General features: G+C 38.5%; 1 protein-coding gene across 3 annotated transcripts in view; it reads left to right on the forward strand.

The window, feature by feature from the left end:
• Positions 1 to 21,470, forward strand: part of CTNNA2 (catenin alpha 2) — a 1,119,678-nt gene that overhangs the window by 823,765 nt on the left and 274,443 nt on the right. For all 3 annotated transcript variants that reach the window (XM_030310974.1, XM_030310976.1, XM_030310977.1), the window contains exon 8: positions 15,087 to 15,167. In XM_030310974.1, the coding sequence (XP_030166834.1) occupies positions 15,087 to 15,167 (81 nt within the window). The remainder of the gene's footprint in view (positions 1 to 15,086; positions 15,168 to 21,470) is intronic.

Here is a 21,470-nt window from a genome sequence, read left to right on the forward strand (position 1 = left end):
CAGATAAAGACTGAGACCTGGTGAGTTTAGGCAAATCACCAGAGGTTATACAACTAGTAGGTATCAGAGCCAAGATATAACTTAATGCTATTTCCATCTACTTCATAAACTCTTTGAAAGAAGGGAAGGCATGGGAGAGGGCATGAAGGAAGGGCAGATGGGGGTTTGGACTGGAAATTACATTTGTATTTTAATTTTATGTAAGAATGATTTCTTTATCAAAGGACCCATCTCCCCTTCCCCTAAATGTTAATGTCACAAGCACTAGGGAGACTAAGATGACCCTTGGAACAGGCTTATGTATGTGTTTCCATGGCTCTGCATGGCCAACTAGATAACCAAGGATGCAAATGAACAGGTTAGTATTAGATTCTGGAAGGAATAAGATTTTGGGATTTATCTTCCTCAGTTGTGTGTGGTTCACTCAACCCTGGGAAGCTTGGCAATAAAATTCTTTGACTCTCACTACCCTGTCACTAACTACAGTTGACCTTTGAACAACACAGTTTGAACAGTATAGGTCCACTTATATGTGGATTTTTGGGGTTTTTTTGCAAATACAGTACACTAATATGAATGCATTTCATTTTCCTTCTGATTTTCTTTTTTTTTTAATGTACCATATAACCATTTATTTTCATTTATTTTTTTAACGTTTATTCATTACCGAGAGATAGAAACTGAGCATAAGCAGGGGAGGGGCAGAGAGAGGGGGAGACACAGAATCCGAGGCAGGCTCCAGGCTCCGAGCCTTCAGCACAGAGCCCGACGCAGGGCTCGAACTCACAAACTGTGAGATCATGACCTGAGCCGAAGTCGGATGCCCAACCGACTGAGCCACCCAGGCACCCCTAACCATTTTTAAACAACATTTTTAATGTTTATTCATTTGTTGAGAGAGAGATAGAGACAGAACATGAGTGAAGGACAGAGAGAGGAGACACAGAATCTGAAGCAGTCTCCAGGCTCTGAGCTGTCAACATAGACACAGCCCCCATGCAGGGCTTGAGCTCACACACTGTGAGATCATGACCTGGGCTGAAGTCAGACGCTTAAGTGACTGAGCCACCCAGGTGCCCCCCTTGTGATTTTCTTGATAACATTTTATTTTCTCAAGCTTACTTTCTTGTAAGAATAGAGTATATAACATATAACGTACAAAATATGTGTGAATTAACTATTTATGTTATCAGTGAGGCTTCTAGTCAGCAGCAGGCTATATTAGTAGTTAAGTTTTTGGGGGAGTCAAAAGTTGTATGTCGATTTTCAACTGTGTGGGGGTTAATTCCTTTAACCCCTGCATTGTTCAAGGATCAACTGTATAAGGCTTTATTGAGTACAAAAGAAACTCCTTTGGGGGGCATTTTACCTGATACAGGGAGATATGATCTTCCTCTCACAGAGCTTACACTTTGCAAGTGGAGAGGGTACCCATACAGTTAAGTGATAATGGCAGATGAACTTGTAACACACACACACACATTCATATACACATACACTGAAATGCAAAATGTGATTGCAACATTTTTATTTTACTCTACTGTGTTATATATGCAATTGATAGATGCATCACCAAACAATTTTGGGGTGACTACCAACCTGTTCTAATAATTTATTTTCTTAAAATCAGTGTTAAGAATCCAGTTTTTCATGGGATTGATGAGTTAATTGGAAGTAACAGTGGTTCATTCAGTTCAGCTTACTTTGAGTGAACAGAGAAAATTCAAGCAAGAACCTTTAGTCTGAATCCTGTCTTTTTCATCAGAGCTTGGAAGTCAGGAGGCAGCTATAGCCAGATGTCTAACTATGAGGGATGGGGGATGAGACCACTTAGTGCCACCTTGCCCAAAGAAGGCTCTGTAGAGATTTGTCTGAAATCAGACAAATTCAGCTATGGCTAAACACCAGAAAAGAACTGTTACTAATTGCTGTTGTGGTTGAGAGAAAGGAGAATTCTCATGGGCTGTGTGGTCAGGGAGAGGCAGGGCTTTATCTGGCTTCTAGATGTTGCTTCAGGATGGATAAAGAAGGAAGCAAAGTTAGCAGGCAGGAGATTATTATGGGGTGCTCAGAGAAACTCTTCTCTGAGGACTGGGTATATTAATGAAGGATCAGAGAGGTTGTGACCACAGGAAGAGGAGATCGGGAGTATATTTTCAGAAAATGTTGGGAAATTAGCAGAGTATAGACTTGGATTTATCAGCAGAAGCTCTGAAATCAGGATCAGCCTGGATCAGGATCCCATTTTATACTTTGTGTATGGTGTTGGAAAATTTTATTAAGCTCTCTGTGTTTTGATAAGGTCAACATCCTCCTTTATTTCTACGTTCATTATATCCAGGTAGCCTTATTCTGATGTCTACATGTAGATGTAATAATGGCAGGAAAGGAATTCAGGGAAACTGGCTTAGTGTTCTTTTTCTTTGTGTGGGGACGTTTAATGAAACGACATGGCCGACTGTGTCTATGTTGTTTTGATTTCTCAGGCAGTATGTTTTTTTTTTTTCCTAATTAACTACTTTGGTTCAGAAACCTATGTCTTTGAGGTCGTGTAACTAATTCATTAAGAATTAAGCAAATTGCCTTATTTGTAATCCTTGGTCCTATTTCAGGTTTACCACCAATAAATTGTTGTAAAACTCAAAATTCCCCAAATTGGCCAATCAATAGAATTTGGTGGAAAATCTGAAAATGCAGATTCCTGACCACACAATTGGAGAGGTTTTGATTAATCAAATGATTATAGTCAGGTTGGTATAGAGCTTGTCTGTAATTTTTTGAATACTTATTAAAAAAAAAAAAAAAGATTTCCAGCCTACTTCAGAGCTACTGAATAGAGGGACCTAGGAATTTGTGTTTGTAACAACTTCATCACGTCAATAGTTTCTAGCTAAAGGATTACTGAGCCCCAAACCCTCTTATTGACCTTCTCATTTCTAGCCACCATTTCTCATTCTTTTTGTTAAAAAAAAATCTAAATCTAATGTTTATTTATTTTTGAGAGAGAGAGAGAGAGCATGAGAAGGGGAGGGGCAGAGAGAGAGGGAGACACAGAATCCAAAGCAGGCTCCAGGCTCTGAGCTGTCAGCACAGAGCCTGATGTGGGGTTTGAATTCAAGAACCTTGAGATCACGACCTGAGCTGAAGTCGGACGCTCAACCGAGTCACTCAGGCGCCCCCACCATTTATCATTATTTAACCAACAACTTCTCCAGGAACTTAATTCACCTAAAGTGTACTTTAGTAGCCTGTTAAAATAGCCATGCACTATCAGAGATGTGCGTTTGGGAACAAAGATGCTCCTCTTCTGGCTTTGTGAGTAGACAGGGATAAGCACGCTCAGGTACGGACAACCTGAGGGCTCTGAGGAGGCCCTGAGGTCAGGATACAGCCATGGAGAATTAAGTCTCACCCAAGAAGTTCTCTCAATTTTGGCTATTCACCCTCTTTGACTTATAGCTAAAGACTGTATTGTCATGAGCATCCTGTGAAGGGGGAGATGTGCACACAACTTGCAAATGTAGAAAATGCTAGGATTATAATCTAGGCAAAGGCTTTCTTGTATGTATTTTATTTTCAAATTTTTTTTTTTTTTTTCCTACAGCTGGTCTGGGGCGAATATGATACATTTCTTAAAATTCCATGCAGACCTACCAAACTTTCAGCAGGATCCTAGCATAGAAGGAAAAAGATCTCAGTATCTGGCTAGATGTGATACGCATTCCCAACTCACCCTCCCTGCCCCTCCCCCCCCAATAGACACAGTGTACGCTACAGAGAGCAAAGTGTAATTTTAAGAACCTTGTAATTCTTTACAAATTAACACAGCAGATGGTGTTTATGGGAGCCACATAGTGAGGAATATTTGGGACGATGTGAGACATGTGTTCTGAGGTTTCGGCCTGCTTTCTACTGAGTTTAGTTTTTAACCATCATGCTGCAGAAATGCTATTTGCCTCATAAAGTTTTCATCGGTTCCAAGCATGAGCCATTGTCCCAAGAGATGATTCTATTATGGGGCAAATTCCAAGAGTTCTCGGGAAGAAGGGCATCAGAGAGGCCTGAGGAAATACATGCGCTTGCCCCTTGGTCACATGGCAGTTGCCCCCTGGGTGTTGTTGCTGGATGTGAGAAGCAGCCTGGACCTCCATTCTGGCTTTGGGGTGGGTTTGGGAAGTTGAGAAAAAGCCCAAGGCTTGACAAGCTCTGCTCATAAAAAATAAAAGGTAACACCAAAAGACTAACAATGAAGTTAACAGCTCTAGATTGGGGCTTGCTAGTGTATAAATAAAATATTTCTTCAGTTATTCTGACTGTCCAGATAATATTATTTTCTTTTAGTTCCTCCCAGTGCTAAGACTTAAAGGTACCAAGATCTATGTGGCTGCTGGCCTTTTGGAGGGGGCATGAGAGGAAGGAGAGTGTGCCAAGGTTGGTGGTGGCGAGATTGGAGAGGGCAGGGGGAGGCAGTCTTCACAGGCTTTCGCAAAGACCCAAAGAAGTGAGATTTGATTTGGGTAGGGGAAAAAGGCTTCATTCTCAAGCGTGTAAGGAAACCTCTTTGGAGTCCCCTGGGCATGCAGAAAGTACTCAGCACTCCCAAACCATGAGTTTCCTCTTCCCAGTGTTCCCTGGGAAACTTCTTCCCTTTCCTTTGCAGTAGGTTGGCCAAGAGAAGGGTTCCAGGTATTCTCTATTTTGGCCTGCTTCTTTGTCCCAGTCAGGGTTATGCTCATCTCTTAGAAGCACCATTTCATGAAACCCCTTTTCCTTTTTGTATCTAGTGTCCTCAAGCTTGCCTACCTTCACCTCCCACTATTCTGAGAGAAGGATTTGGTCAAAGTCATTTACTAATTGTATGTTTCTTGTGCCAAGTGTGTGTATCTTAATTCTGTGCATGTGATTGAAGGCTTTGATTTCCATCTTCTTCCTGCTTAGGTGAGATTTTTGAACAGGGAAGGAGGAGAATGAGTGTGCAAAGAGAGTTGGCAGCAATATTACTCTACTGTTGGTGAAGATACAGCTACCCTTCCACACTAACTCTGCACAAAAGTAGCCTTATTGCCAAAGATCCATGTCATGTAGTCATGTCAAACAACCAGATTACTGATTACTTCATTTATATTCAATACATATTTGTATGTACATATCTATACCTATTTCTAATTTGCTTAACACCTAGTCTGCACAAGACACTGTGTAAGAATTTTCAGAGTTCCAAGGACATGTAATTGGCTGACAACTTCTTGTCTGCTATGGACTGATAAGTACCTCTAAAATTCATATGTTGATGGATACCCCAGTGTGATGGTATTTGGAAATGGGCCTTTGGGAAGTAATTAGATTTAAATGAGGTATTAGAGTAAGGACTTCATGAAAAGATTAGTACCCTTATAAAGATACCAGTGAGCCAGCTTACTCTCTATCATGCGAGACATAGTGAGAAGGCAGATGTGTGTGAGCCACGAGGAGTGCCCTCACAAGAAACCAAACCTTCTGAATGTTGGTCTTGGACTCTGGCTTCCAGAACTATGAGAAATACATTTCTGTTTATTAAACCACCCAGTCTATGGCATTTTGTTTTGGCAGCCTGAGCTGACTAATACACTGTCCTTAAGCTCCTGTGCATCCTACTGGGAAGAAGGAACAGATACATGACTATATCATGACAAGTTTCTGAACAAGACAGTATCATAATGACGCATCTGTATATTTGTATTTTACCTTTAGAGTGTGATACATGAAATTCACTTAACAGTGCAAGATATTTACACGATATGTTAAGTGTTGCCTGAGTGGGAATTGTTCATAAAATACCAAACAAATGGCCCTTTTGATGATAAAGGTAATAATATAGATGGCTGCAGTTACTCAGAGGACAATGGGCTCCTATGAACTGAGAGGTCAGGAAGGTGTGATAAAGGAATTGCAACATGAACTGGCCCCTGATACATGGTTAAGATGAGGCACAGGTAGATTACGGTAAAAGGGCTCTGCATTGATAGACTTTCCATAAATAAGGTAACCCTCTTCATGAGCATTTTCTGATTTCTGTGAACTCTCAACAATGTGGGCACAGCTATTGACCTCCATTTCAGATGGTAGAAAACGCCATACTCCAGAGATCCTTTAGGTGTTGGATAGCTTTAACTTTAACTGAATGGTTGGGGGACGATGCACTTAAAACTGAAGTGGAAGTTTAAATTCCACTGAAATTTAAATGATTTATTTAGTATGGGTATATATGTGTTTTTCTGTGTGTATAAAATCAATAGATATTTGCACTTCTCCTTGGCTACTTTCATCTCAACTGTAAAGATAAAATGGCATTTTTTAGCAGTTTTCCCAATTCATGGTCTCTCACAGGCTTTGAAGGAATGTGAGGTTAATTAACCCAAGGTGGGGAGCTGGGGGCTTTGATGAAATATGTCTTTTGTGCAGGGTTGTCTGGCAGATAATCATTGAGGACTACACCTGTGTTGATGGAATAAGTAAAAGAGCAAGAAGTGTAACATTACACAGGTGCCAAGCACTCCCTAAGGTTTTGATCAGAAAATTGTAAAATAGGTGAAATTTACTTTTAGTACCCCACATTTTCCAAATCATTCATCCCTTGCATACCTTCTTCCTATCCACAGGTGCCTACTCGGAGCATCCATTTTTCTATACATAAACAAATATTTCTGGGGCACTTCTTAGGAGTTTCATGCTAAGTTTTCCAGGAGAAAGTTCAGACATTCACCACCCACAAAAAGCTCAGATTCTACTCTGCAACCACATGAAAACTTAATAGGTAATGCAGAATGGTAAATTGTTAATGTCTGCATTATTTGACACAGTATCTGGTTGAAGGGTATGCTCAAAAGAGGGGAAGATCTTTAAGAGCTAGATCAGTTTAGAAACACTTTCTAGAGGAGGAGGATTTTGAACTGTTTCCTGAAGAATGAATGGGTAAAATCTGGTTAGACAAATGGTTGAAGAGAGAATGGCCTCTTTCATCTAGGTACTAACATGAGTCAAAAAGTTTGCTCAGAAAGAACAAATTGTATAGAGAAGTGGACTATTACAAGAAGGAGATCCAACTCTGAAAATTTAAAATAAAGGCCCAAGTTTAGTAGAAAGCAAAGATCCAGTAAGAATGAAATAAGAACTAAGGGACTGACCCTCAGAAGTGAAAGCTTGGTGTTGACAGGCCATACTGAGGATTATGAGGGAGGGAAATGTGATGCTACAGACCTATCCTGGGTTAGGTGGGTTCTATGGGCAGAAAGATTTGAGGGAAAGCAGAAATCTTAGATACTTTGTGATGGACAAATTCTCAAGACTACTGACTAATTGGCTTTTATTAGGATTTAGAGCTTTGACAGAAATTAGTGTTAGGGAAAATTCTGTGAGTGAAACAAAGACGTGAGGTCTCAGGGAGTGCTCTGGGCTGTGTCCCCTGGGGGCCTTGTAGGGCCCCCTCTACCACCCTGCCTTCAGATTATTTCGATCTGGTATTTTAATGTCTCTGATTTAGTTGGGACTTTTTTGGTTGTAGCCAAGAGAAACCTAACATAAAGAAACATGAGGGAATTGATGCACTCATGACAGCAGGAAATCCATTGACAGACACTTTGGCTTTAGGTGCAACTGGATTTGGAAGCCCGTATGTTTCATTCATTGATTTAATAAAATTTATTGAATGCCTATTATGTGCCAGGAACAGGTGCTAAGGACAGTGTAATAAGCAAAACAAGTAACATGAAGTGTTACTTTACAAGTTAGTATATAATGGAAAGTATGAAGGTATATAATGAAAATATGTCCAATGTGTATATCGATATTGTTGGGCCAATAAATAGGGTCTGGGGGTCTTACCAATAATGCCATCTTGATATTCGTATATGTTGATGATCCTTTCCTTGGGCACTGACAAGTTCTCAGAGAAGTGTCAGATACATTTTTCCCCTGACACATTGTCATCAGTTTGTTTTGTTTTGTTTTGTTTTGTTTTGTTTTGTTTTGTTTCCTCTCTACCTTTATCTCTACCTCTCAACTCATCCCAGGTTCCAGGAAAGCTGGGTTGTGATGTGGTCAAAGTGTCCTGATCATGGGTTTGATTTGTGGACACTGCTAAACTTTTATCCATTCTAGAGAGATATCACCTATTTCTTTCCCAAGAGAAATGTTTAGAAAGATCTACAATCTCAGACTGTGATTTACACATAATATAAAGGTATTATGAAATGTTCAAGCTTCCATAAATAATGGTCCTATTTGTAATAAGAATATGATTCCTATATGCAGGTTTTGAGGGTAGATGGGCAACCCTCCAAATATGATAGGATGACTGCTGAATCAATAGATAATTTTTTTTCTTCCCCCCAGTTGTCTAAATTATAGGTTTAAATGACAGGAAAATATGTTGGATATAAAGTACGTGGCCCATTACCGCTTTCTGCCATCGTGATGATCTTGACTCCCACTTCTTTCAAATAACAACAATTTGAAGACTAGGCATTTGATTATCTCCCCACACATTTAATATATTAGAGTCACATCTATCTGATATTTTGAAGATTTCTCATACATTCAATCAAGTTGGCAGGTACCTTTGAGAAAAAGGAAAAGAGTGATCAACATCTGCTTCTCACACCATTTCCAACATTAATATCATGCCCTGAAACTCACAAGAAGCCATGGATCTGAGGGAAGCACTGAGATGATAGATTTATATTCTCATGTCCCTCCATGAGGGACCATTTGTATTGAATTATGTGTTTAGGGTAGGATGAGGAATGGCCTTTAAATAAATATTCCATTTTGGAAATTTAAAAAATTAATTTTTTTGTTTATAAATTAGGGAGTTAGTATCACTTGTATAATATTCAGCATATCATATAAGTATATGGCACATATCTTCATTATTTCAGAAATGGTGATGGATATTAGTGTAGTAAAAAAGAGAAGAAAAAAGAAAACCCTTATCTAAAGTAGAGGGACTTTTATTTCCCAAAGAAGCAAAGGATAATATAAGCAAGTTACTGAACTAAAATACTGAGTTTTTCCTGAAGACTAATTGTGAAAGTCAAAATTTCTATTAATCTTTCTGTGTAGGATTAAATGGAACTATGAACGTCTCCTTGACAGCATCTGATACTTTGGCAAACAGGACTTGAGTTCAGAGCCAGAGAATGGGAGAATAAAGGATCCCCTATAAAAATCCAAATGAGGAAATTCATTTCCTTTTCCTCCCGTCAGTTCAAGCCATGGATTGACTCCAAATGTGTTTTGTAAAATAGAGCCCAAAGACTAAAACAAATAAAGTTTAATAATCATGCACCTCCCTAGCACAACAGATGGCAACTAGGAAAGTGCCTGGAGCAATGCGAGAGAATACTGGTGCCTGTCTTCCTCCTTCTCCTCTTCCTTCTCCTCCTCCTCTTCTTCTTCTTCTTTTTTAAATAACAGTATTTATTCAATGGCTCTCTCTATTGTAGATCCACTTTCTGCAGGTGAAGACAAAGGAGGCAAGTGGGGAGTGGCTCTGAGAAAGGCACATAAGATCCGTGGACAAAATATGACAAAGGATGTTTAACTCAAACTGAGAATTTTTATTTAAAAAAATTTTTTTTGGTAACCTTAGAATGGAAACAAATGAAATTCTAGAAAATGACAGAATCCTCGAATTTTAGAAATGGAAGATAGTTTAGACATAAAATGGAATATCCTTGGAATGGGAAGATGGAGGTTCTGGTCAGACACTAACTAGCTAGGTGATCAGAATCAGTTCATCTCTCTGGACCCTGTTCTCACATATGAGGGGAGCCACAGGGTGGGGAAGGAGAGGAAACCAACACGGACTGAGTTACCTAGTCTGGGTTAGGGACTCTGTTAACTCTTACAGATCCTATTTCTCTTAACGTTCACAGCATTCTCACAGAGGAAACATTATCCACATTTCAGAGATGAGAAAGCCCCAACTGACTGCCACCACCCAGCCTCTTCTGCAGTGCCCTGAGAGCTTCTGTGTAATGAGGGCTATATTCTTGACTTTTTTTATTGATAGCAATTTTTTAGCATTTATTCATTTTTAAGAGACATGGAGGGACAGAGCATGAGTGGGGAGGTGGGCAGAGAGAGAGAGGGAGACAGAATCCAAAGCAGGCTCCAGGCTCTGAACTCAAGGACTGCAAAATCATGACCTGAGCAGAAGTCAGACACTTAACCGACTGAGCCACCTAGGTGCCCCCTTGATGGTTTTTCAGACTCTCATATTTCCTGGTTCTGTAACTTGTCTCTGGCCCCTTTGTTGGACAAATGATAGGTTGAAGGTCTAGAGAAGTTGCCAGATCACTTAGATGGCCATTGGCACAGAGTCCTTACAACTGGTTTTTGTTTCTGTCTCTTTAGCAAAGTCAGGGAGTAATTGAATGAGTGACTTAAGACAATGAACTTTTGTTTTATTATTTGGCGATGATATCACAATGAGGATATAGGTCTCCTTTCACTTCAGTTTCTTAAACTATTTTTAGCTTATAAGCTTGGAGGGTGAGGGAAAAAGAGCTGGGTGAGGCTCCTAGTTGATTCCCTGGGAACTAGAATTTGTTTAAGATGATCAAATCCTTCGATATTTAACAAATATTTTCAATAACCTGTTATGGAAAATACATTTATCTGGAGTTTCTGCCTCGTATTTCACCTCTTAGAAATATTTCACATTAGTTATCTATTTAAAATGAAGTGTCCCAAATATTTCTTCCTTAAAGAGAAATAGTTTTTCCTTTAGGAATCCTCCTTTTTGGCAAAGTTTTCATTCATACGTTATCTGCCTGAGTGGAGAAAGCAGAAATCCAGGTAACCCAAAAATAGTTTCTACATAGTTTCCAAATCAATTTTCTCATTTTTTTCCACAGCAAAAATACTTTCCTAATTACCCTGAATACTGTTAATGCCTTTTATTGTTTCCAGCACATTGACATCATGATTGATTGTCCTGCTAACCTGGTGAAAAGACAGGACATATATTACACTATCCATTGTGTTCATGGGAAAACTCAGACGTAAAAAATGGGCAAATTGTTAGTCTAAGATCACAGAGCCTAATAATGGATGGCTGCCACTAGGAGGCAAGACTTTTTTTTTCTTTTTTTCTTTTTGTCTCTCTTGGTGATTGGCTTCCTGTCCAATTTAAGTTGATAATTTAAAAGTATTTCCACATGCCAACCTAATAGAGGCATGGAATGATGGTTTGCTAGTCCCCATTTGCTATGTTAATCTGAGCATTAAGATCCATTACCATTATTCCTGCACACATACCTTATTTAAAGAAATTAGAGCCATGGAGGAGGGCACTTGTTGGGATGAGCACTGGATGTTGTATGGAAACAAATTTGACAATAAATTATATTTAAAAAAAGGGGAAAAAAAAGAAACTATAGCCAACAAAGGGCCAATGAATTAACATCTTAAGCCAGTGGCCAAAATTTCCAAAGTTCTAGGCCTTGTTTTGCCATTTCCCAGCCTTTTTAAATAGAACAAATATGGCACCCAAGTCATCTGTATTTTATTTAATTGTCTTCAGCCAAAGATTTGAAGCTGGAGAAACAAAGGATTGCAAATATTACACAAACAGAATCCTGACAACACAGTGACATAGAATGCTAATGTCACAAGAGATCCTTTGACTTTGCAGATCAAAATATGGTTGGCAGTAATCACACTATAAAGCAGCTCTTATAAAAGTATCCTGTCTGTCTCTGCAACTCATCAAACCTATTACTTCACATCATGGAGAAAATACTGGCCAATTCCACTCACTGTCCTCCTAGAACCCACATTGATGTTTCTTGACTGGATGCCTCTATTTTTGCTACCCTGTCCTCCCTTCAAGTACCACCCTCTTTCCTATTCAGATCTTACCCAGGTCTTGAAGTGTAGCTAAATCTCCCCACTCCTCTGTGAGATTTCTTGACTTTCTCAAATGCAACATCTTCCTCTTTTGAGCAGTTAATTTAGCCTGTTAGAGTTTTAGTTTCTGCATAGTTGTCAGTATTCTTAATTTCATGTTCTGCTTTACTCTCCAGAATTAGGAGCTCCTTGAACATGAGGATCATAGATACCACTTTTTGTGAGTCTCTTACTGTGACCAAAATGATGCTTCACATGTAATGAAATTGCTTTGCGGTTACAGGTTATTGATGCCAAATGGGACACAGAATCCCATGTTGCCCTTCTTTTCACAGAATAAGGCACTGGAGCCTTTCTATATGTATCTGTAACAACCCTAGTTACAATCTTGAACATCACTATTACCCCTGCGGGTAAGGTTGCCTGGTCTAGCACATAATAATATAAGATACTCAGTTAAATTTGAACTTTAGGTAAACAATGATTTATTCTGGTTTTAGTATAAATACATTCCCTGCCTTTTTTAAAAGGTTTTTATTTAAATTCAGTTAGTTAACATACAGTGTGATGTTAGTTTCAGATATACAATATAGTGATTCAAAACCTCCATACATTACCCAGTGCTCATCATGGCAAGTGTACTCCTTCATCCCCATTCCCAATTTTCTTAAATTTAAAATTAAGAAATGATATCTGACCTACATGGCTTACCTCACTCACCTTAACCTAAACCTGGTCCTGTTGGATCCTGCTTTTATTCAAAATTTTGATATTTGTTCAACATGGATTTTTTGGCATTAATTTGATTTTTTGAAAATATTGAGTTAAAATATTATATATCTTGATTACTGGGTTCTATGGTGCCCCCTAACCTGAGGGGAGTGCCTTATTGCCCTCTCCCTAATCCCACATCTGCTCTGGTTTTATTTTTTCTTTTGTAAAGTGATGATAATGGAATGCCACTGGCAGGATAAAACGATACCAGTGTCTGACACTTAGTATTATTTTCAGTAATCAGTCTTTATCTCCACACTCTTTTGATCTTTTTGTTTTTTCACATTGAAAGTTTCAGTGATCCAGTCTCCTTCTCTCATAGCCACATTTTAGACCAAACTCATAACTGTTAGTTTCTCAAAGTGAGTTTTCATTACTCTCATAAGTGGAAAGGGCATAGGAAATCTGTGGTTTTCAGAATGGTCATGGTCTGGACTGTCTCAAAACTGCCCCGTATTTTAATGGCGAAAAAAGAAAAGAGCAAAAGCCAAAGAGAAAATAAGCAGCTCTGGGTGCTACACCTGTGGCTCAGCTGGATATGGAGACAGGGCACCAAAGTCCCACTTGCTATGTAACCGGCGTCCCTCCACAGATAAAGCAGCACAGTGTTCTTCTCCAAATACTTTTCCTTTCCTTGGAGCTATTTGTATGCTAATATTTGAACATTGTAAAATGTTACCACTTTATTTTAAGCGCTTTCTACTTATAAACTTCAGTGTATACATACGCAAGGGTCAGATGATGAGTTTAGGGAATGGAAAAGAGATGGGGATTTGCAAGATTTTAGATGATTAAAAATAGACACACATGTGTCCTGGTGATGGCTTTTTAATAAAAGCCATATCAATTTAGACATCAGACATTTGTTCAGAAAAAAAAAATTAAGCAAGTTGCAGAAAAAAATGGCTGCTTTAATTCTCCTTTTAAGTAGATCTGATGTGTATGTTTCAGCTTTATGCATCCAGGATTTTGTCGCTGGAAGAGTATATCTAGGAATCTCTAGAATGGTAATTTCTCTGGATCCTCAAAACACTATCTTGTTATCATTACATCGTGTTACCAATTACTACAGAGACCTATATGATTCTGCAGAGACTTGAATACGGAACAAGAACTGACTCGCCAGTAAGACCATAAATAGATAAATTTGCAGGGGGCGCATGGGTGGTTCAGTCAGTTGAGTGTCCAACTTCAGCTCAGGGCATGATCTCACAATTTGTGAGTTTGAACCCCATATTGGGCTCTGCACTGACAGGTGCAGAGCTTGCTTTGGATTCATTCTCTCTCTCTCTCTCTCTCTCTCTCTCTCTCTCTCTCTCTTTCTCTCTCTGTCTCTCTCTGTCTCTCTGTCTGCCTTACCCCCATACAAAACCCTCCCTCTCAAAATAAATAAACTTTAAAAGTAAATAAATTAATAATTAATTAATTTTCAGGGTATTTGACTAAAGGTTAGATAATGTAATAGACTTGACAAAGCTTTTGAAAACAATTTTCTCTTAAAGGGTACATAATGCCATCCTTAAAGTTATGTAGAGCTTTTCATTCATGGGAATTTTGTTGCTGCTGTGGTTTTAAAAAGATAATGGTAATTCTCTTTGGTTTAATTGTTTTACTACAGCCATCAAAAAAAAAAAAAGAGATAAAACAAAGGAAAATTAAAAAAAAAGAAACTATTACTGAAACTTCCAAACTTCCAAGTGAAAAAGAAGAGGTTTTGGATTTTTCATTTGTTTGTTTTGCTTTTACCTCTGCCTCTTGGAGTCATAAGAGATGTTTTCCTTATGATTTCAAACTGTGGGTTCCTTATTATCATATTTAACATACCAGTGCATGACAGAACAGAGATTACAAACACTATTATTTTCTAGTAGAACGTCTCTTTGACTTTGATACGAAAGTTACAATGTGGTGTAGAAAATATTGGTATATTGGTATATATTGGTATATATGCTGGTATGTTAGAAACTCTGAATTCTGGTAATTTATTTTAAATTTCTTTCTGAATTTAGTTTTTATCATCTCAATCATTTCCTATTCAGAAGTGTCCTTATGTGAGAGAGAAGAAAAAAAAAATGTATTTGAAGGCAAAAACAAACATCCTTGCTGTGTTTACTTAATTCATAAATGTCTGGAGAGGGAGGAAAACATGCTTGCATGAAGTTGAATATGGACATGTGTAAACCATCCTCAGAATATATTGTTTTTCAACAATTCAAATTTTTGTTTTGGAGAAAACCAATTTTAGAGACAAATCATGTTAGCTGTGTGTTGAAAAGAATCTCTCTGTCTTTTTGTTTGTTTGTTTGTATTCTACCCGTCAAGTGTGTTTCTGTGTGTTTCCGAATTTTTTAAAAAAAACATTTTCCACGTCTCTAACATTGAATTTTCTAAATCAGAGATTATTTATTTTCTGTTAATAGACTGGAAGAAAAGAAAAAGGAGATCCTCTAAACATTGCAATTGATAAGATGACCAAGAAAACAAGAGACCTAAGGAGACAGGTACTGTTTTTGTTCTTATTTTAAATGCATGGTACTTTGTGGTGGTTTCCAAGAATGTGCTTTTTCAGGGCGCTTTCTGCTGGCATTCAGGTTGCTATTCTTTATAGCATCTACACATACACAAAAGCATTTCATGAACAAGGTAGTGTCTGCTGAGCGGACAGATGTGACAGCCTCAGGAGGTGTGGTGAAAACACCCTCTGAAGAGACAGCATGCTCACTGCCCAGAAACAGTCTTCCCAGGTAGAGACTTGATGAATTCACTATCTTCTACATCTGTTTTTCAGTTTTCCAGATCCAGATATGCAAAGAGCCAGGTACTCATTTCTGCTGGTTCTTAGATATCACAACTCCAAAGCAGAATGCTAATGGTTAATGAAAAACACAACTCTTAATCTGATGGGCTAATTAAGATCTCTGACCCTGTGTATTCCATTTGGTGACACAAATCACCAGGGGAATGTTTGCTTATCAGATGGTTCAGAAGCAGGGAACCAAAGCAAGGAAAGCTAGTTGGATGATTTGAATGGCTAATGGTATCATTAGTCCGATGGGTCTATTTTTGGGTGTGAAAAAAATCTCTGGTCAGGGCCCCATTTCATCTTGTAAGTGCTATAGCAACACTAGTAACCCTATGGTCTTGTAACCCTTATTTTGTTTCCATGGTGAGCCCCACTTTCTTTGGTAGTGTTCTTTCTCTAGAAGACTTAAACCATCCATCAAGTTACAATGAAATCCCTGTTTGATTTCTGCCTAAGAGGCATCCTGTGTCCTGCTGGTAGCTTTTGCATCTATCCATCTCATTCATTTAGTGTTGACTGTGTTCCTCAGATAGAACCAACCAGTTCCCTGAGGCAACAACACTCTTACTTTCTGCATCTGGAACAGCTAGACCGGCCTGGGTGCATCTAGCCGTCCCTGCTATTATATGTCAAGTACAGAAAACATTAGCCAGGTGCCTAAGCAAAAATGACCAAGGAACATGTTGGAAGTGGTTTGAATGGGAGAAAGAAACCCCTTCTAATTACTATTGGGGAGCTTCTTCGCTCTCTTCAGGTTATCACCTGTAGGGATAAACATGCTTGAGCTAATGTTCTCCAGAAAAATCACAATTAGTTCTCGAATATGAAGACTCTAGTCTGTCCAACTAACAAGTCCTTGTGGGGAAGCATTTCCTTATTTTACCTTAAAATGAGAGAGAATAAAACATTGTCTTATACCAAATGGATATTGGCCAGATTTGTCTCTTTGCCCTCTTAGACCATTTCTCCATACAAATCCCCCATATGATATGAAATGATATGGGTAGTAGGAATTGGGACTGGAGTTAATGGAAAACACTGAATCAGGTGTCCAGAGCCCAGAGTTTTACTTCTAGCTCTGCCACTGAACTAGCTGTGTGAGTATGGATTTGCCATCTCTTGGTTGTCTTTTCTTATATATAAAGGTAGGGAGTCAGAATAGATCTGTAAGCTATCTATAAGCTGCATGAGATTGAATGAGTCCAGAGGAAATCTGCATTTATTTCCTATGCCAGATGTCCTAATGCTGGATAGTAACAGATTTTGAAGCTTTAGGAGCATATCTCATCTAGGGCCTGCCTTTGATTGTCAATCAGGCAAAATATATGAACTGAGTCTTCTTACCTCCTCAATCTCTTGGTTTTAGTAGAGACCATTCTTTTACATTCAGGAGCGAGCACCCTCAGCTCTCTGAGCTCATGGACCTATCAGAAACTTTTTTTGTCTTATTAGGAAGGAGTGGGTAAAGCAATTTTTACCCTGGTGTTAATATTCTCAGAAAAGGATTTACTGGTTTTAACTGAGGGTAGTAGTGAAATTTGAAGGTGGAATTTATGGGAGAACTTGAAATGTTTTGGTGACAAGTTTCTTGGAGAGCTTCTTTTAGGATGGCAGTAGAAGGAGTATGTCATCCTTTGAAATCATTCTGTGTGCAAAAGAATTGTTTTTCTGTTCACCTTTCCAAAGATTGAGATGAATAAGGGTAAAGAAAATTGTCTCAGGATATTAAGATCCAAAAGTTATGGCATAGTTTCACACCAAACCCCTGAATTTGGTTCAAACATCTTTCCCTTTCCCAATTTGCCTTTCTAGATCTAAGGTGGTTCCCATCTGTCAGTTCTATCCCTATCCATATGTTGGGATATTTTTGACTTTCTTTCCATCTCTTCTGTTTCTCCATGTACACCTGTAGTGGTACAAAAGCAGAAGCCACCTAGCACTTATGCAAATGGAACGTGCAACTACTCTGATTAGCATGTCTCAGGTAGACCTTTATCTTAGATTTGGATATCTAATTAATTGGATTAACAAGGTTTTATCTGAGTGCCTGATAGCAGCTAGCTAGTGTGACTGGTGAATGCTAGTGGTTCAAATGCATGTCTCCCTGTGGCTGAAACACTCTCTGTTATTTCCATTAGTGACAAGTCTTGTTAGAAGAGATTTTAAATGGGAACCCTCAATTATCCATGCCCACTTCCTTGTACACATGAAATCCTTTATATAATAATCAGGGCAATCAAATCACAATGGAAAAAACAAGTTGAAAGCAAATAAAAACATTTTGAGTGACTTTCATTAAGTTTCCACCCTTTCAGTTTACTGTCTCTTCCTCATAGGTCTAAGATTGGTGACCCTGGAGTCTTACAAAGTTCTGCTCACCAAATTACAAAGAAATAAAGTCAATCATGATCATTATTTTGAACTTCCCTAATTAAAAAACAAAAAGTAGACTTAAACTTGTAGATACTTGAAAAAAATCAAGAGTAATTGAATAAAAAGGATTTCTGCTTAAGTAGGATTTTCAAGTAAGTGGATCCCCTTCCTTTAGGCAGTATATCCCAAAGAAATGTGGAGTCATAAATTATGAAAAAGGTTGCAGGAACCCAAAGGTGTTATTTAAAATTGATTGGCCTAAAACCATCTTGCCAATGAAACCCATGAGAGTGGGCAGTGCTAGAGCAGAATCCTCTTAAGGGTATTTTGTTTGGAATTAAAAATGGATTTAGGGAACTATAACTGCCAGCTTCAAGCATTATGTTTTAATTTTAGAGCTTCAGGCACAGTATGCCCATGTCTGAGCTATTGTCCCTGCTGTGATTCTGGAATCAGACCATTATAAAAACAAAAAGTTTTGGCTGACTCTCTGCTTGGGTACCTAGTAGCCCACATGGTCTCCCCATTCCTTAGAGAGGACTCAGTCTGTGTCTGCCAGGGGCTCCTTGAAGTCCTCCTTCTATGTGCCACCTGTGAACTATTCTAGGCAGGGTCTCTCAGTTTTCTACAAGCTTATAGGGAAGATGGTCTATCCTGGTTATTATTTTGGTCCTGTTATTAGTCTTTTTTTTTCCAAGTTGATAAGCAAATCAGGACCCAAATGCTTCCCGATGAGAAGCTAATAAATAATAATCACAACAAGTCAGGGTGTTGCTAAACTTAGCAACTCTCTCATTCCCAAAACTAATCAAGGGCCTAATTCTTATCTCTTCACCCTTAATAGCCATCACAGTAATTCCTGCAATGAGATTCAGGAGGTGCCAATTTGACAAAAGCATCAATTTTGCTGTTAGAATCAAAACACTTTCAACTAACAACAAACATCAGGTATAGAATGCTTTTACATTGGGATGAAGACTTAATAGAATAGATTATGTAATAGAGGATTTAAAAACAAGCAGAAAATGTCACTGGTGGTATGTTTAAAGGTGTATCTGTCAAGACCCAGTCTCCAGAGAGAACTTAAACAAGAAATATGAGTAAAGGTGGGCAATGATCAGCAACTGCTTCTACATTCACTGCCTACAAAATAAAAATTTAGAGCCAACATGTATTCAGTTCACACAATGTGCCAGGCACTGTTCTAAGTTCTCTCCATAAATGGACCACATTTAACCCTCATACCAGCTCTATGAACTAGAAGAAACCTCATCATGCCCATTTTACAAATGAGGACATGAAGTGAAGTAGTACACCCATGGCCACGTGGAGTCTGGATATGTAGAGGTTTTAGCAGGCAGTCTGGCTGGAGGGTCTTTGCTCATAACCCATCCCCCTCCTGCCCCTCCATAGAACCAGCATATGCAGTTGGGTTGCCCATATTCTAATCTCTTGTGGGGGTTGCAGTTGGGAAAGAAGGTTCACATAAATATGTAAAGGTGCTTTATGGTTTCCAACAGCACCTTTACTGCTTCAGGGTTTGGGATGGGTTACATGTACATACTGCAGACAGAACAAAACAATCTGTGGTGAATGTCAAGAATATGGTTCTTAGTTGTGTCATGATATTGTCGCTCAGGTTTCCAGCTGTTATGATTCATTGGGTCCTCTTTTGAAAAAAGTGCTATTATGTTTAGGTAGCTGGCTTCTCAAAGTGTGAATTATAGATTTTGCAAAACATTTACAGAAAAAAGGAATTTTAAAGCATTCAATTCTTTTTCTCACATCTGCTCATGATGGGGCCAATTATTTTTAGTCGTTGTAAGAAAACATTTTAAAATCATTTATCTGAAGACTTAAATCTGCTCTTCCTCATAAGGACAGGAGGCTATCTATATGGCTACAATAAAAATAAAAAATAAATAAATAAAATAACAAAATAAAATAAAATATTGATTTCCTCCAAATGGTGAAGTTTGTGTTCTTCACACTTTCAGAGCTATGTCAGAGCTAATAATCCCTAGAATTTGTTCCCAAGGTGAGATTGCCTTGCTGCTGTAGAAATATGGAGACCAGGAAATGATCATATAGCGATTGGGATTTGAATATGGAACATAAACAACTCAGAGACAGCTGAACACAAATTGCATCAGAAGCACCAAAGATCAGAATCAAAATGGCAAGGAGGAGGACAGAGGTGGGAGAGGGCTGAAGAGCACTATCAAAGGCCATCCTTTGGACATACTTCTTGAAGATGGGTTATATATTCAAGCTACCTCTATCATGGGAAAATCCTTATATGATAGCCCTGAATGTCAGAGCACCACATACTTATTTATCTCCTGGAAAATACTCATTAGGAAAAGTTTAAAGTACATTATTTCATCAGTTGGAAACATTTCTTAAAATATTACTCTGGGAAAGCTCTTCCTTCATGAAGACAATGTTCAAGTCATAAAGCAATTTAATTTATTCCTCTAAGCCAGAATATAGTTGATTATTCACACATTAACACAGCCTTATGTGGACACCAACCAAGCTTGACCACTCCCTCACTAGCAAGTCTAGATCATAGAAAGAATCCAATAGCTTGATCAACATTGAATAATCCCAAAACACACTATACTGAGCGGAGGGATCTATAACCTATGTTTAAATAGGGAAATGCTCAATTAAGTGGAAACTCAGCTACTGATTTGTTCCCTTCTGCTAATTTCTCTAGGCCCTGGACTTCAAGGAAAAGTGGGAAAGGGAAGGATAAATAGCAATGATTGAGTCCCAAAACACATTCAAGATAATATCTGCATTTGGTCCAGTCTCTGACATCTTCTCTTCTATGCAACGAGAATGGCATTAAAAGTCTTGACCCGAGGGGCTCCAGGGTAGCTCAGTCAGTTGAGCATCTACTCTTGATTTCAGCTCAGGTCATGATCTCACGGTTCATGTGGGGCTGTGTGCTAATAGTGTGGAGCCTGTTCCAGATTCTCTGTCTCCTTCTCTCTGCCCCTCCCCTGCTCTCTCTCTTTCAGAAAAACAAAACAAACAAACAAAAAAAGAATCTTGATCCTGACACTGGACAATCTACTATAGGATTATAATAAAATTCTATCATATTGTTTAGGATGGAATTCCTCAGCAGGAAAATTTGGACGATTTTCAATAATGATGATTTAAACAGCAAGGGTTTTTTTTTTGTTGCTGTTGTTGTTTTGTTTGTTTGTTTGTTTGTTTGTTTTTTGGTCAGAATGTCATTTTAGCTTACCAGAACATTCATTTCAGAACACTCATCTCAATTAAATGAAGTTGGCCCATATTCATTGTTGGAGAATATGTTTAGGCTGGGGTTTCTTATCCAAAACTGTCACTGAAAGGAAGATAATTTTAAAGTGTGTTGCACAAGAGTTTGCCACTATGGCCTGAAATTGAAGGGTTTCTAGAGCTGATGATAGCAGCTAATCGCCTTGATTCTAACTGAACTGAACTTGAATCTATCTAATTCTAACATTGTAGCCAGTTTGTGGTCAAACATATCTGTTCCATTTGACCCCTCCCTGCTGAGGTTATTTTTTATTACCTGAAATGGCTTCTGGTATCAGTTTTCCCAGGGGAAATTTCCATCAGGACAGCT

This window comes from Lynx canadensis, chromosome A3 (genome assembly GCF_007474595.2).
Source record: "Lynx canadensis isolate LIC74 chromosome A3, mLynCan4.pri.v2, whole genome shotgun sequence".
Classification (NCBI taxonomy): Eukaryota; Metazoa; Chordata; class Mammalia; order Carnivora; family Felidae; genus Lynx; species Lynx canadensis.